Source organism: Vanellus vanellus (assembly GCF_965231255.1).
Source record: "Vanellus vanellus genome assembly, chromosome: 6".
NCBI classification, from domain to species: domain Eukaryota; kingdom Metazoa; phylum Chordata; class Aves; order Charadriiformes; family Charadriidae; genus Vanellus; species Vanellus vanellus.
In genome coordinates, this window is record NC_138911.1 from 66,578,999 (window position 1) to 66,592,936 (window position 13,938).

Consider the following 13,938-nt stretch of genomic DNA (forward strand, 5'->3'; position numbering starts at 1 on the left):
TTGGCAATTTTTTGTATCAGTATCACTGTTACTGTTTTAATACTGCATTTTCTGTAGCAGTGCAGTACTCCTTGAAGTCCCCCGTCATTTTAATTTTTAATTTAATTTGATCATAGAATCATAGAATGGTTTAGGTTGGAAAGAACCTTGAACATCATTGAGTTCCAACCCCCCTGCCGTAGGCAAAAAGCAAAAAGAACTTTGACTCGGCCCCATGTTGGTGTTTTGGATGGAAATCCAACCAAGCCTGCAGGTGTGTTCTAGATTTCTTCCCTGATTGCAATAAAATGTCCATGCTAATGAATCAATGACCACGAGCATGAATCAATTTCCGTGTTTAAATTTACTTGTTAACATGACTACACTTGGGAAACGGTGTCTTTCAAACCCGCACAGTACATAAAGCAGCATGAAGAATGCCTATGTTTATATACCAAGCTGGTATTCACACCAGTACAAATTACATGTAATATTAAAACATAAAATAAACGTCAAAACACAAGTCTAAAATCTACGAGCCTTTACCCAATTTAAAAATAGTCAATTTGTTCCCATATATGCACGAGCACGTGCGTGTCAAGCAAAAACGAACCACCCGATGTAATTTTCAGGTTTTTGTGAATGCAACAGGATAAAACCCGTCTGAGGTACCTCAGAGGAACACCTGCCCCCCCAGCAGAAGGGGCCCGGTGTTTCAGGAACATGCCTCATTTGTAAAAACACATACTCGAGCACAAGACCTCTCTATTCCTGTAGCAGTTGGACGCGGTGTTTCGTTAGTGGCGGATGCCCCGGGTAGGTGTATGTTACCGGGCTGGGGTTCCCCCCCTGCCCCAGCCCGCTCCCGCCGCCGGTGGCCACCATCACCCGCCGGCCCCGCTCCCCACCCCCACCTCCCCCGCCACTATCCCGGCATCCTCCGCGGCCGCGCACACGTCACAGCGGCCGCGGGGGCGCTCTAGCCGGCTGCCGGCGGTGTTTCGCCAGGGGGTGTCATGGCGACCGTCGAGGTGGCAGAGGCTGGAGCCGCCGGGAGGAGCCGCTGAGCCGAGCCGAGCTGGGCCGTGCCGTGCCGTGCCGTGCCGTGCCGTGCCGTGCCGTGCCGTGCGGTGCCGGGGGAATGCGGGCGGAGGGGTGGCCGGGACCGGTCTGCTGAGCCCGCAGCAGGAGCCTCGGTCCTCCCTAGCCAGGAGAAGGGAGGAAGCGGCTGAGCAAGGGTCGGAGCCCTGTGAGCGGCGGCGGCGGCGGCGATGGCGTCGTGGTTGGGCGGGCTGGGCTCGGGGATAGGCCAGTCCCTGGGGCAGGTGGGGGGCAGCCTGTCTTCGCTCACCGGCCAGATCTCCAGCTTCACCAAGGACATCCTGCTGGAGGGCGCCGAGGAAGTGGGCGGTAAGGGGGAGCCGCGGCGCCGGGCCGGCGGGCTGGGAGGGGCGGGGGGTGGGGGGGGAGTTGCTCGTCGGGGCTACCTCCGACCAGTGCGTACCTGCTGGGAGAGGCCTGGTGTCCGGAGGGAGCCCTTCCTCCGGCTGCCGGCTTCCTCAGGGCTGCCGCGGCCGGCCGTGAGGGCGGGGAGCCGAGCGGTGCTGCTCAACCCAGGCTTGGTGCCTTTCGGGAGAGCTGCTGGCCTTGTTCTTGTTTCTGTGCCGCCTCTCTGACCTGGAGAATAATTCTATTGCCAGGCTATAATAGCAAAGGTAAACCCCTTCTAGGTTTATTATTCGGAAGTTTCTGAATTGCGTGAAGCGTTGTGTTGATCAGTAGTGAAAGCACACAAACAACGCTCTTCTTCCATCCTGTTTGCTTAGTTTATCTAAAATCCCGTTTGATCAGCTGCTTTTAGAGTGGTTTCCTAAAACCGCGGAGTAGTATCAGTACAGAGGCGCTTTTTTTTTTTGCCACGGGTGTGTTCTAAGTGTGTGACGTGTCACACAGGCAAAGGCCCAGTGTTTCCAATGTTGTTGTTTATATTTTAGTTGGGCCCAGAGAAACCTGTCGAGTTCTACCATTCTCCTACAGCCAAGTAGGAGAACATGGCCCTTATTTTATAGGGATTAGAAGCTAGGATGATTTATATTTAAAACAAAAAGTTTCAACAAAAAAGCTGAGACATTAAGATAGTCAATAAAGTAAGTAAATTTATTCTAGACTATCATCTTTTCTTTATATTTTAAATATGCCTCTTTGTTTACAGTTTTTGAATAAAACTTTGATTTTTCTAGTAAAGCAGTTGTGTAACATGGCAATAAATATCAAGAGGTTAATACCACTAGTATTGTTTACCTTCTTGAAACTAACCTCTTCAAAAAAATCAGCTTCCTCAAAACAGTGTTAAGAATAGCAACCACAAAGAACAGCTAAGACTTCAGAATACTCAAATGTGAAATCAAACAATTCTACTTTGTTTGCAACTTCACAACTGTAAAGCATTATGAAAATATTGTATAAAACTTGTTGGCAACCTGATATTACTGGTCTCATATGGATGGGTTTTTTGGTATACGGGTAAAATGCTCGGAAGAGAGGAACTTATTCTGATAACTGCAAAGTTATTGTTTTTTTCACTTTTCTGAAAGACTTGCTTAGAATTGTTTTAAATTCCCAAATCCATATTAGTTTAGTTTGGAAACTTATTTTATGCTGTTAAACTGTATAGTCATCTAGTGCATTTGTTTTGCCTTTTTAAAAACTCAGTTGAGATTCTGAATCACACGTTTTTGCTTTAGTTTGTGCAAGAGAGATGTGCTGATGTTCAGTAGCTACTTGTAGGTGTAGTTGACTGCTAGATATTGCTGTGAACAACTTCTGTTTTCTAAAAATGTCAAAGTAGTACATTTTTGTGGGTTACTAGCTTTGAGAGTGTAAAAACTAGTGGCATCTAAGTACTCTTCTGTAAAGACCTTTAAATACTATGTGGTCTAAAGAGTGCTTTTTAAACAGTTCCTTTTTTTTTTTAATTTCCTAGTTTTCTAATGTTTCCTAATTTTAACACTGTCCCTTACATTCAGTGCTCTGACTGCCATCTGAACTGAAGATGGTGTTTGTGGATTGGAGACTTTAACGTCTTCAGTGTAGCGATTTGCATGAGTAGATTGTTGCCTCTGCAGCATTTGAGCTGCGTCAGTTTTAAACAGTACATTGAAATGATGAAATACAGTATTTACTTGAAAATTGTATTTATTTCAAATTTTGAAAAATTGTCAAGATTGCTGTATAGCCAGTTCAGGATAATTTCTGATTAATAAAAGGAATTGTGGTATTTCTAGCTATTAAAAGTGGGACTTTGGAGAAGTAAACAGCGTATTTGAGGAAGGTTGATCATTAAAGGAAGAGTATCGAGGAACAGAATTATGTGTTTTTGTATTAGATAAACTGGTACGGTAGATGGTGTCACCTTTGTAAATGAAAGGGACTCTTGTGGGGGTTGGTGTTTTGTTGTGTGCATTATTTTGTGGGTTTTGTTGGGTTTGGGTCTTTTTTTTTTTCTGAAAATTTAGTGACTGTTGTGTGTACTTTATGGAACTAATTATTGTTTTGAAACTTCACATGAGATTACTGAGAAACACACAACTGTCATGTAAGGGGCAAAGTCCTAAATGAAAAACAGGTTCAGTGACATGAAATAATCAAGCAAAAGCTTTTCATTTCCCTTAATTTAAAGCTTGAATCCATACTCTTTTGTTAGTTTTGTGATCTGACTTAAAGCTTGGATAAGAGAGAACTAAATTATGTTCAGAAAGACTCTCTAGTCTGAAAAATAATTCTGACAGTGTTCTGATAAAAGCAGTTTTTGATATTTACCTGGGAATGAAGATGGAGACAGGCTAAAGTAAGATACTTATTAATAACGTTAGTCTTAACTGATGTCTGCTTAACAGATTAAAAATAGTTTAATAAAAATGAAAATTTTCACTTTCTTTCAGATGCGGCAACAGAACTCCATGTGTCCAATTCTAGACTCAGAGAAATAGAAAGTATTAATGCAGCACAAAAGTTTGAAGTAAGACATTTTGGAACACTACCATAATTAAAAGCAATAAATAACATTTGTTTCTTGTAATGGTGAAATACTGCAAGTTGTTTGTTCCTGGGTGAATCTAGAAACAAGGGTGACGGTGATGTTAGAGTGTGGCTCTTTTTTTGGAGACAAGCCGCCATCACAGATAGGGGGGTACATTTGTTTATTGGAGTATGCATGTGGTACAAGTTTTCATCTTTTGCTAACTGCAGCATCCTGTGACTGTTCCTACTTATCTTGTGGACTTGGGCTGCAACAATAGACTTGGCTCTGAAAAGCTTGCAAATGCAAAAATCTTTTAAGTTTTCATAAGTTTTAGCTGATAAAGAGTTAAAATTGGTTTATAGCGTTTCTTATAGGACCATAAATAAAAGGCGATCTAGAATGCCCAGTTATGCTGGACAGCATGTCTTTAGCAGCAAGTTTCAACATATAGAGTGTGTGTGTTCCCTGATGCAATTCTGTCTGTGTTGCCCTGCTATACAGTCATTTTGACGAAGCTATGCATGCTTGTGCTCTTCCAAAACTGCTTAGAAATCCCATGTGCCCTTGTGGAAAGTGACTTAGTGTACTTTTACAAAGTATTGGTCTTGCAACTTTATGTATGGCTGTAACCAACAACTTCCATGTATGTCTTCACCCCCAAGAACACCAGGAAGTTAACGTAGTATTTTGGGGAAGTAACTGTTCCTGCTTGTCCTTTTTCTAGACTTGTGCCATCTGGTATTGGCCAATTTCAGAGCAAGAATACTGGACTGTATGGGTATTAGCTCCAGTTTGTACTCTGTGGCTGTTCTTCAATTCCACCTGCGGATCATGCTAAGATGTAGTTCAGCCCTGAATTTTTCTTCTTGGTATTTACTTCTGGTCACCACAAACCTTTTTCTGAAATTGAGCTGGAGTCCATGCCATATAAAAATGGAGAACTTGGACATGAATGTGGTTTTTGGGCCCACATTTGGAAGTTACTGTCACTTTGTGTTTTGAGTGAAATAACATGAGAAATCTGTGCAATTTAATTGATTTTTTTTTACTGTTCAGCAGACTTATGTGTTTCTAATTCTGTAAGAACTGTTTTGAATTTATCAACATTCATTTCTCATTTTTGCTAGAACGAGAGACTGAAAAAAGTTTGTAGTGATTTAGAAGAAAAGCATGAAGCAGCAGAGCTTCAAATAAAGCAGTTATCTATAGAGTACCGAAATCAGCTTCAACAGAAAGAGGTAGGATACAGTAAAATATTTGAGTAAGTATGTTCAATAAACATATATATGTTTTGCTGTTTAATCTCTTTGTTATAGTATCTGTGCTGTTTTAGTGGGAGTATTGGTCAGTTATGCTTTCTTGGTTTGTTAATATAGATGCTGAGAGACTAAGACATATAGTTCGTTGCATCATGTAATAGAAGCAGAGCTGCCAGGAAATAGTTGAGCCAAGAGAAAACTCTCTGGGAATGTCATGCATATGACAGAATTTCTGTTGTTTCTGGAATTGCTGTAAGAAAGGACAGTTAAACTGCTTTGTATTTGTGATTCAGTTATCTTTAAGGAGGGCAACAGGAGGAAATTCTCATTTGAAGCAGTTATATTGTCTGTGGATATCATAATTATTTATCTTAATGTATACAATTAAAGGGAGCAGAACTAGCTTTCATAATTTAAGAAGTGTCCCTTTGTAATGGAAACACCAGGTTTATAACTTATTGTGTAACATGCGATTTCATAGCCTTTTGAATGAAAAAAGTTGCCAACGTGTCTAGAACTACACAAAAGGAGTTTTATTTCTGCTTTATTTGTAAATGCGTGTGGGAGCTAAAGGAAGCAGAATTTCGAGATGTATAGAATTCTGCTTATTAAATACAATGACAGAATTGTTATGAGAAAATTGCATGCAGCTAATGTCAGTTTATTGTAAATAAGTAAATTTTCAATACATTGAGTTGTTAAGCATAGAAGAAAACAAATGTAATATAAGTAACTGGGGGAGCATTATATTGCTTAATTTTCATATCTGAATACTCTCTTGAAACATTTAAGTTTTTTGTACAACCTGTTAGGCTGAATCTTGCTTATAGTACTTGGGTACCTTGGCAGCTGAAAAAATCAGCCAATGCTTTTAGTGAAGATTTAGGTAACTGAAAACTATTAAAACTTTTAATAGGTGTCCTTGCCTGAGATACTTTGTAAAACATCATCTAAGACTGCTTTTCTCTCTTAGGTCAGTGTGTGGGGTTTTTTCATTTTCTTTTTAGTGAAAGTGATCAGTAATTTGTTCTGGGGGGAGTTCTTTGGTTGGTTCACGTTTCATAAGGCCACAGGGGGTAGAGTGTATTTTGGTATTCTTCTTATTGAAACAATGAATTGTATTCTGTATATTCAGGTGGAAATCAGCCATCTAAAAGCTAGACAGAATGCACTACAGGAACAACTGCAGAAAGTACAGACGGCTGCTCAGTCAGCACAGTTAGGAGCTGGTGTTTTGCAACCAGCCACTACATCAGCTTCCTATGTTCCAGTGGTCAGACATTCCTCAGGTTTTGAAGGAGATGACATGGATTTTGGAGATGTAATCTGGTCGCAACAAGAAATAAACAGATTGTCCAATGACGTTTCTAGGCTTGAATCTGAGGTGGACCACTGGAAGCAAATTGCGCTGGTGAGTGGTTCCCCTCTATCTTACCCTCCCCTCTTCCCTCCAAATGAGTGTTTTCATCGCATTTGCTGGTTTTGGAGTGGGTCTTTTGAAAGTTCATGCTGTACAGATTCTGGAAGCAGCATGATTTGATGGAAAAACTGAAACCTAATGATCTTTTAGTCATTTTCTTGCTGTCACGTGACTAGGAACACATTCAGTGACTAACTTCCAAATGCTTTTTGTGATGCTTTTATGCGTGATTTGTTAAGCTGCAAAAAGGGTTTCATAAACATTTGCCTAGAATACTACTTCAGCGTTTCATTTTTGTGCAGCCTTTCAAAAAATACTTTTCTCTTTTCTGGCTGTGATATTGATTATTTATTGACAGCACAATACTGTTCAAAGTGATAGCTGGATACTTAGATACTGTTTTTACTTACTCTTATCTCAGTCCTTGATATGTCAGTTGTAATTCATGGCCTGCTGAGACAAGAAAGAATATAATCTTTTAGCTGTTGTTGATGTGAGTCATCATTTTTCAAGCTGTAGCCTGATTTCAGAGGTACGCTTTTCCCATATGGAAATATGTGAGTAGAATTAAGCAACCTTGTCTTATTAGGTGCAGTAACACCCTCCACCCTCCACTTTTACACATTTGTATGTAATAATTTTTAAAAAATCCATGGAAAATTAAAATGTTTCCATTAAAATGTCTTTTTCTTGATCAAAATTACTGTGGGTTTGCATTTTGCTTGACATTATCTTTGTTGTTTTCTACTTTTAAGTATCAATAGAGGAAGCACTTACATGAAAAATAGATGTATATATGACAATTTTCACATGGATATGTGATTTTTCTTTTCTCAGTCTTCCAAAGTGCAAGGGACAAATGATGCTGAACAAAGTGAAATATGCAAACTGCAAAATATTGTTAAGGTAAGATGGCAATTTTGACAACTTGTCTTCTCTTATGTTTTCTTCTTGATGGTTTTGCATATGGTCACGTGACTTGTGTAGTTAAAATATTTACAACGCTAGCACTTACATTTTCTCTATTAAAAATGCATGTGGGCATCTCGTACTGCTGACTGAAATGTTGCTGTGCTATATTTATTTAAAAACAGTCAGTTATTCTGAGAAAGGGTATTTATATGGTTTGATGAATGTAGTACGTAAGATTAAAATAATGACATTAGTATTTATGAGGGCAAATCACTTTTAGGAGCTGTTGATGACTTATGAGAATGAATTTTAGATACACAATAATTTCTTCTCCCTTCTCAGAAACATCTTGCCTTTTTTCACTGACAATGCAGAATGCGGATTTGCCGGTCATCCTTGAAAGTTACTAGAAACATGTCCTAGTGTATCCACTTCTTATGAAAGAGTTGTAATCTCTCTACGTTGGTTTAATATTTGCTGTTGTGTAGAGCATATTGTTTGTGTAAACATATTTTTAAAAGGAATGTCTTTTAACACGTTTGAAAAAAATCCAAGCCAGCAAAAGCCAAGAAACTTTACTTCTCCTCTGAGGAATCCTTTAATTTTACTAGGGAAATTTTTTTTCTTTCTTTTGTATTTTTTATTTTTTAAGCGTCTGTACTGTATACCATTCTGTTTCTCTGATATTTTAGGAGCTGAAACAGAATTTAAGTCAAGAGATAGATGAACATCAACACGAACTTTCAGTATTGCAGGATGCACACAGACAAAAGCTAGTAGAGATAAGTCGTCGACACCGAGAAGAGCTGAGTGAATACGAAGAGCGAATTGAAGAACTTGAGAATCAGTTACAGCAAGGTCTTTATTACCACATGCTTTCTTTTTTATTTCATGTACTTTTGATTAAAGCATCAAATATGTATGTAACAGTGTAATAGATACCAAATACATGATGTTTAGGAATTTGAATTTCAACTTCAATTCAGCTTCGTGTTTAAGACGTGCATGTCCTAGTATCTCATATTCACTGTGGTTGGCTTGAACACTGGAATTACAGCATTTCATCTTCTGACATACATCAGTCTAGAGGGTCATTTTCTACAGATATCAAATGTTGTGCTCTAAAATCTACACTTCCTATTTTTTTAACTAACACTGAAGATTGTTGTGGACGAGACACACAAAGTTGAAGATGAGAAAATATCAGCACAAAAATAATTTTGGTGAGAAGTACTATATGCCAGTTGAGTTACTTGGCAGAAGCTCAAAGATTGCTGTAAGGACCACACCTTAGTCTGTGGCTGAGTGGCAGAGCTCAGAGGGTTGTGATCAGTGTCACAGGGTCTGGTAGGAGGCCTGTAACTAGTGGTGTTCCCCAGGCGTCAGTACTGGGTCCAGTCTTGTTCAACATATTCATCAACGACCTGCATGAGGGGGCAGAGTGTACCCTCGGCAAGTTTGCTGATGACACAGCACAGGGAGGAGCGGCTGACACGTCAGAAGGCTGTGGCCACCATTCAGTGAGACCTGTCCAGGCTGGAGAGCCTGCGTGGAGAGGAACCTAATGAAGTTCAACGAGGGCAAGTGTAGGTTCCTGCAGCTCAGGAGGAACAACCCCATGCATTGGTACAGCTTAGGGGCTGACCTGCTGGAGAGCAGCTCTGCAGAGAGGGACCTGGGAGTCCTGGTGGACAAGTTGATCATGATCTGACAATGTGCCCTTGTGGCCAAAAGGCCAATGGTATCCTGGGATGCATTAAAAAGAGCGTGGCCAGGGGGTTGAGGGAGGTCATCCTCCCCCTCTACTGTGCCCTAGTGAGGTCACATCTGTAGTACCGTGTCCAGTTCTGGGCTCCACAGTTCAAGAAAGACAAGGAACTACTGGAGAGAGTCCAGCAGAGGCTACGAAGGTGATCAAGGGACTGCAACATCTCTGATGAGGAAAGTCTGAGAGACCTGGGGCTGTTCAGCCTGGAGAAGAGAAGACTGAGAGTGGATCTCAACAATACTTACCAGTATCTAAGGGGCGGATGTCAAGAGGATGGGGCCAGACTCTTCAGTGGTGCCCAGCGACAGGACAAGTGGCAACGGGCACAAACTGGAACGCAGGAAATTCTGTCTGAACACGAGGAAAAACATCTTTACTTTGAGGATGTCAGAGCGCTGGAACAGACTGCCCGGAGAGGTTGTGGAGTGTCTTCTGGAGATATTCAAAACCTGCCTGGATGCATTCCTGTCCTACGTGCTCTAGCTGAACCTGCTTTGGCAGAGTGGGGGATTTGGACTAGATGATCTCTGAAGGTCTCTTCCAAGCCTTACTGTTCTGTGATCCTGTGTAGGAGAAGCTCAGCAGTTCTCACAAGGAGCTTGTATTGTAGGTGTTTCATATTCTGTAAAAATAGTTATGTCAGTTGGATTTCCTTTAGGGGCTTCTTTGCATAAATAGATAAGATTTGCCTGTAAACCTCTATTTTATTATCTGTTAAAACTTGGACTTCTAACGAGTGTATATTCTCCTTTTGGAAAGATAGATCCGTTTTCTTGGAAAGAAGGGAAATAATTTCACACCCTCCTACTTTCTAAGGGAAACTTTGATAGGGAATTTATTTCTTAAAATCAGATGCCTGTTAAGATGTAATCAGTCTTTTACTGCACATGCGGTATATACTGCACATATGTACACACAGCAGAATTTAATGAAGTCAAAGACAGGGATCCCTTATCTTTTGCATTCCAAGTTATCTGTAAAGTAAATACTTCTCAAAGCTTTTGAAGAATTAGAGTATTTTATATTTTTATTTTGTTGGTTCTGTTTTACAACATAATACAGACTGGGGTGGGGGGAAGTGTTTGAGCTTATACTGAAATGAATTCACGAGCAGTGTGCTTTCATTAAACTTTTTTCTGTACATTTTTGAGTACACACTTTTATGCTCTGTAACTTACCTGGAAATTACATTGTGAGGGTCATACAGAACTAACAATATCATGCTAGTATGGTGGATCTGTAAAAACATCAGTTCTGCAAAATGAGATCTGTAGGTGAAAAACTTTGTGCATCATTTAGTAAATTATGTACTAATTTGTAGAAAACTGTTCTTAAACCATTCAGCAAACATTTGAAATGTACTTAATTAAATTATTGACGGGGATTTTGCATCAGGCTGAATTAGATGGGGTTTGGTAAATTATTGTTAGAAAATTGAGGGATTCCAAATCCTGATAAACTACCCTGTCATCTCCCTCCTAAGAGAGAGTAGGATCAAGTATATTTTAATTAAATTATGAACAATGTATGTCTTGCAACACTTACCTTTTGAACTAAGTCTGTGTAAGTATTTGGAAAGCTGCTGATCAAACCAGTAATATGTATAGCACTGCTCTAAATGTTAATTCTATTTAAGTAAGCTTTCTGTTGATGATGATTGTGTCTTTGGTTTAGACTATCTTCCTCTGTCAGAAGAAAGGGTGGAAGAGGAGACTTTTAAACAAAAGATCTACAGTGCTGGCTCTGGTTAATATTGCAAACCATCTGTTTTGCTTTTTAGGTGGTGTGAGTGCTGATGCCATGGATGACTCTAAAATTAGTGAACAGAAAAAAAATGTTCAGAGTGTAGAAGGAGGAAAAGTAGAAGAGTTGCAGGTTGTAAAGGACCTAGAGGATGAAATAAGAAAATTAAATCACAAACTGTCTTCTGCCAAAGAAGAAAACAAAATTCTTCTGAAAGAGCAAGAATTGGCAAAGGTAGAAAAAATCCAAATAACACAAGAATATGAAAATCTTAAGTCTGACTTTAGTGTGCTTCAGAATTCTGTTGCAGAGCAAGATGTTCTCCTGAAAGAACAGGAGAAGAAGCTCCAATCAAAGACTTCACTACCAGAAGATGTTGTCAGACTACAGCAAGCGCTGTTAGGTACAAAGATGATGATTTTTATTTTTATTTTTTTTATTATTATTTTTAGTATACCTTCACAGGTATATGTGAATGCTTAGAATTTATTTTAAGAATTTGGAACCGAATATGAGAATAGGTACCTTTTAAAAAGTTCCTGGTTTAGAAAAGGGTTGTCCATTGAGGTAAGGCTAAGCAGATAAAAAGACATAAGTGGGACTAGCGTGATTATCATAGGGGTTTCTGATTACGTAAGTAATAATTTCTGCCAACTGTTTAGTAAGTTTTTCTTTCTTTAAAAGTAAGTAAGCCTCAATAGAAGTTATTTGTTTAAATTCTGAAAGTACACTTTTTGTGTGTAAAGGCAGTCTCTTGCTAATACCTTCTTCAAGAAACACTGCAACATATCAGTTTAAGAAGTGTATCTGTATGTAGAATATCTTCTAATATTGCATAACTGCTACTTAGTACCAAAGTCCTCCTAATGTGGACATGGTTGTAAAAGTAATGCTGTACTTTGTGGTGGTGATTGATGGTGCATTTGAATCTTTTCCAGCATTGATGCTTATCGTCACAAAATACTGTGAAACTATTCTCTTCTGAGCAGCAGAGTTCTGTTGGGTCAAGGTGGGAGAATGACTTGTTTTTATTGTTTGGAAATTATTAAAAATACGTGGTTTTTTGTTTTCCTTTATAGAAGCAGAAAATGAAATAGCAAGACTTTCAAGTTTAAATCAGGTAAAAAGCAATTTCTAAATTAAGCCAACATAAAAGTTCGTAACAATAGTTACTGATGGAAGACACATGTCCTGGCACTGTACCTTATTTGGACCATTCACATTTCTACATCAAGGAAATAATTGAAGATTAATTCTCTAATTACATGTGGAATTGATAGAAACGATAGATTTTGACTTGTGAAACTCCACAGCGTACTCTGTTAAAGAAAACTAGTGGAGTTCCACCTATCCCATTGCTACTTAGGCTGCTGTAACATGCATTTTTGAAGTATTAATCCATTCTGTAAAATTTGCTATTTTTCACCTCTTCTACTTTGGCATGTTCCAGTTTTGACACTATTATCAGTTGTAAACTATCTCTCTTCTTCCATGTAGTACTCTAATAATACTACATTCCATCTTGCTGATGAAGTTAAGCAGTGGAAGATGCAGTTTCTCTGGAACACACCTTTAGTTTTTGGCAAGGGTTGACTTAGTCCTTTATAGACTCAGGCTTGAGAGATTTGGCTTAGTTTACTTTGAATCCAGTAGTCTTTTCAAGTGGGTTCTTCTGTGTTTTTTGCATGCATTCAAGGGTTCCCGTGGCGTTTTTCATAAGTATGTTATTCAGGTGTCCTTGATTAAAATTTCTAATCTCACCAGGCAGCATACTACGTGGTTAGGGTATCTCTTGGAGGTATAATAGTTTATTCCAGCTGTGGATCCATACCTCAGAGGTGGATGTAACTTTGTGTGTCAGACCATGGCTTTTTGTGCTATGTTTGTAAATTGCAGTCCTAAACTTAGTGATGAAAAAATAAATGTTATGTATGAGTGGTAGAGACAAATACTTCATAACGAAGAATTTTTAACTGGGATAGTATTCATGTCGGCCTAGAGATTCTAACATAAAAATGCATGCTTTGCTTTTAATTGTTAAGGGGGAAAAAGAAACCATTTCAAATCTAAACAGCTTATAAATTTCATCAAGATAAAGTCTAATATTTAGATTTTTTTTTAATTTAAGGAGGGACTTGAGAAGGAACTGAAAAGTGCACAACATAAAAATGAGAATATTCTTTCTGCATATACTGGGGATCAGAATTCAGAATTAAATCAGTTAAGACAAGATTTGGAAAGGAAAGAACGTGAATTAAATGAAAGCATTGCTGAAAGAGAAACATTAATAGCGGAGCTGGAAGAACTAGATAAGCAGAATCAAGAAGCTACTCAGGTAATAAATATTGCAACTAATTATTGAACTGCTAAAATAAATGTTTAGATTTGTGTGTCTGTGTGTTTAAGTTGATCATTGAACGTAGATAGAGGGAAATACAAGTTATCCTCTGAGGCTTAAAAAGAATATTGAGAGCAGTGTTTCTCCATATCTGCTGTCTCAATGCACAATTCTGAAGTGCAGGAAACCCACTTGTTACGGACAAAGTAATAATATGGCAAGTCAGCTATCCGTAAGGGATGATAGCTTTCTGAAGTCCAGTTAAATACTACTTGATTTTTCTGTGCAAGTCTTGACTGGTTTTATCCTGCTAATATTTTGACCTTTGTCTTATGATGGTGTATATATAACGTGAATTATTTTTTAAAAAACTCTTTTCTTTTCCTTTCATTATTTTTAATTATGTGAATAATTCAGTTACTTTATTACAAGTTCTTAATAATATCATTTGTGGAGCAATAAAGGTAAATGTAATACATGTAATCAAAATGGAATGGT

At 38.8% G+C, this 13,938-nt stretch overlaps 1 protein-coding gene across 3 annotated transcripts in view; it reads left to right on the forward strand.

The window, feature by feature from the left end:
- The first annotated feature begins 991 nt into the window (after positions 1–991).
- The window catches only part of TRIP11 (thyroid hormone receptor interactor 11), a 33,798-nt gene continuing 20,851 nt past the window's right edge, over positions 992–13,938 (forward strand). For all 3 annotated transcript variants that reach the window (XR_014269358.1, XM_082486005.1, XM_082486006.1), the window contains exons 1-9: positions 992–1,389; positions 3,921–3,997; positions 5,128–5,238; positions 6,395–6,670; positions 7,517–7,585; positions 8,284–8,449; positions 11,140–11,505; positions 12,182–12,222; positions 13,231–13,437. Coding sequence is in view for 2 of the 3 variants with exons in the window: in XM_082486005.1 (XP_082342131.1) it covers positions 1,251–1,389; positions 3,921–3,997; positions 5,128–5,238; positions 6,395–6,670; positions 7,517–7,585; positions 8,284–8,449; positions 11,140–11,505; positions 12,182–12,222; positions 13,231–13,437 (1,452 nt within the window). In the remaining variant the exon portion in view is untranslated. The remainder of the gene's footprint in view (positions 1,390–3,920; positions 3,998–5,127; positions 5,239–6,394; positions 6,671–7,516; positions 7,586–8,283; positions 8,450–11,139; positions 11,506–12,181; positions 12,223–13,230; positions 13,438–13,938) is intronic.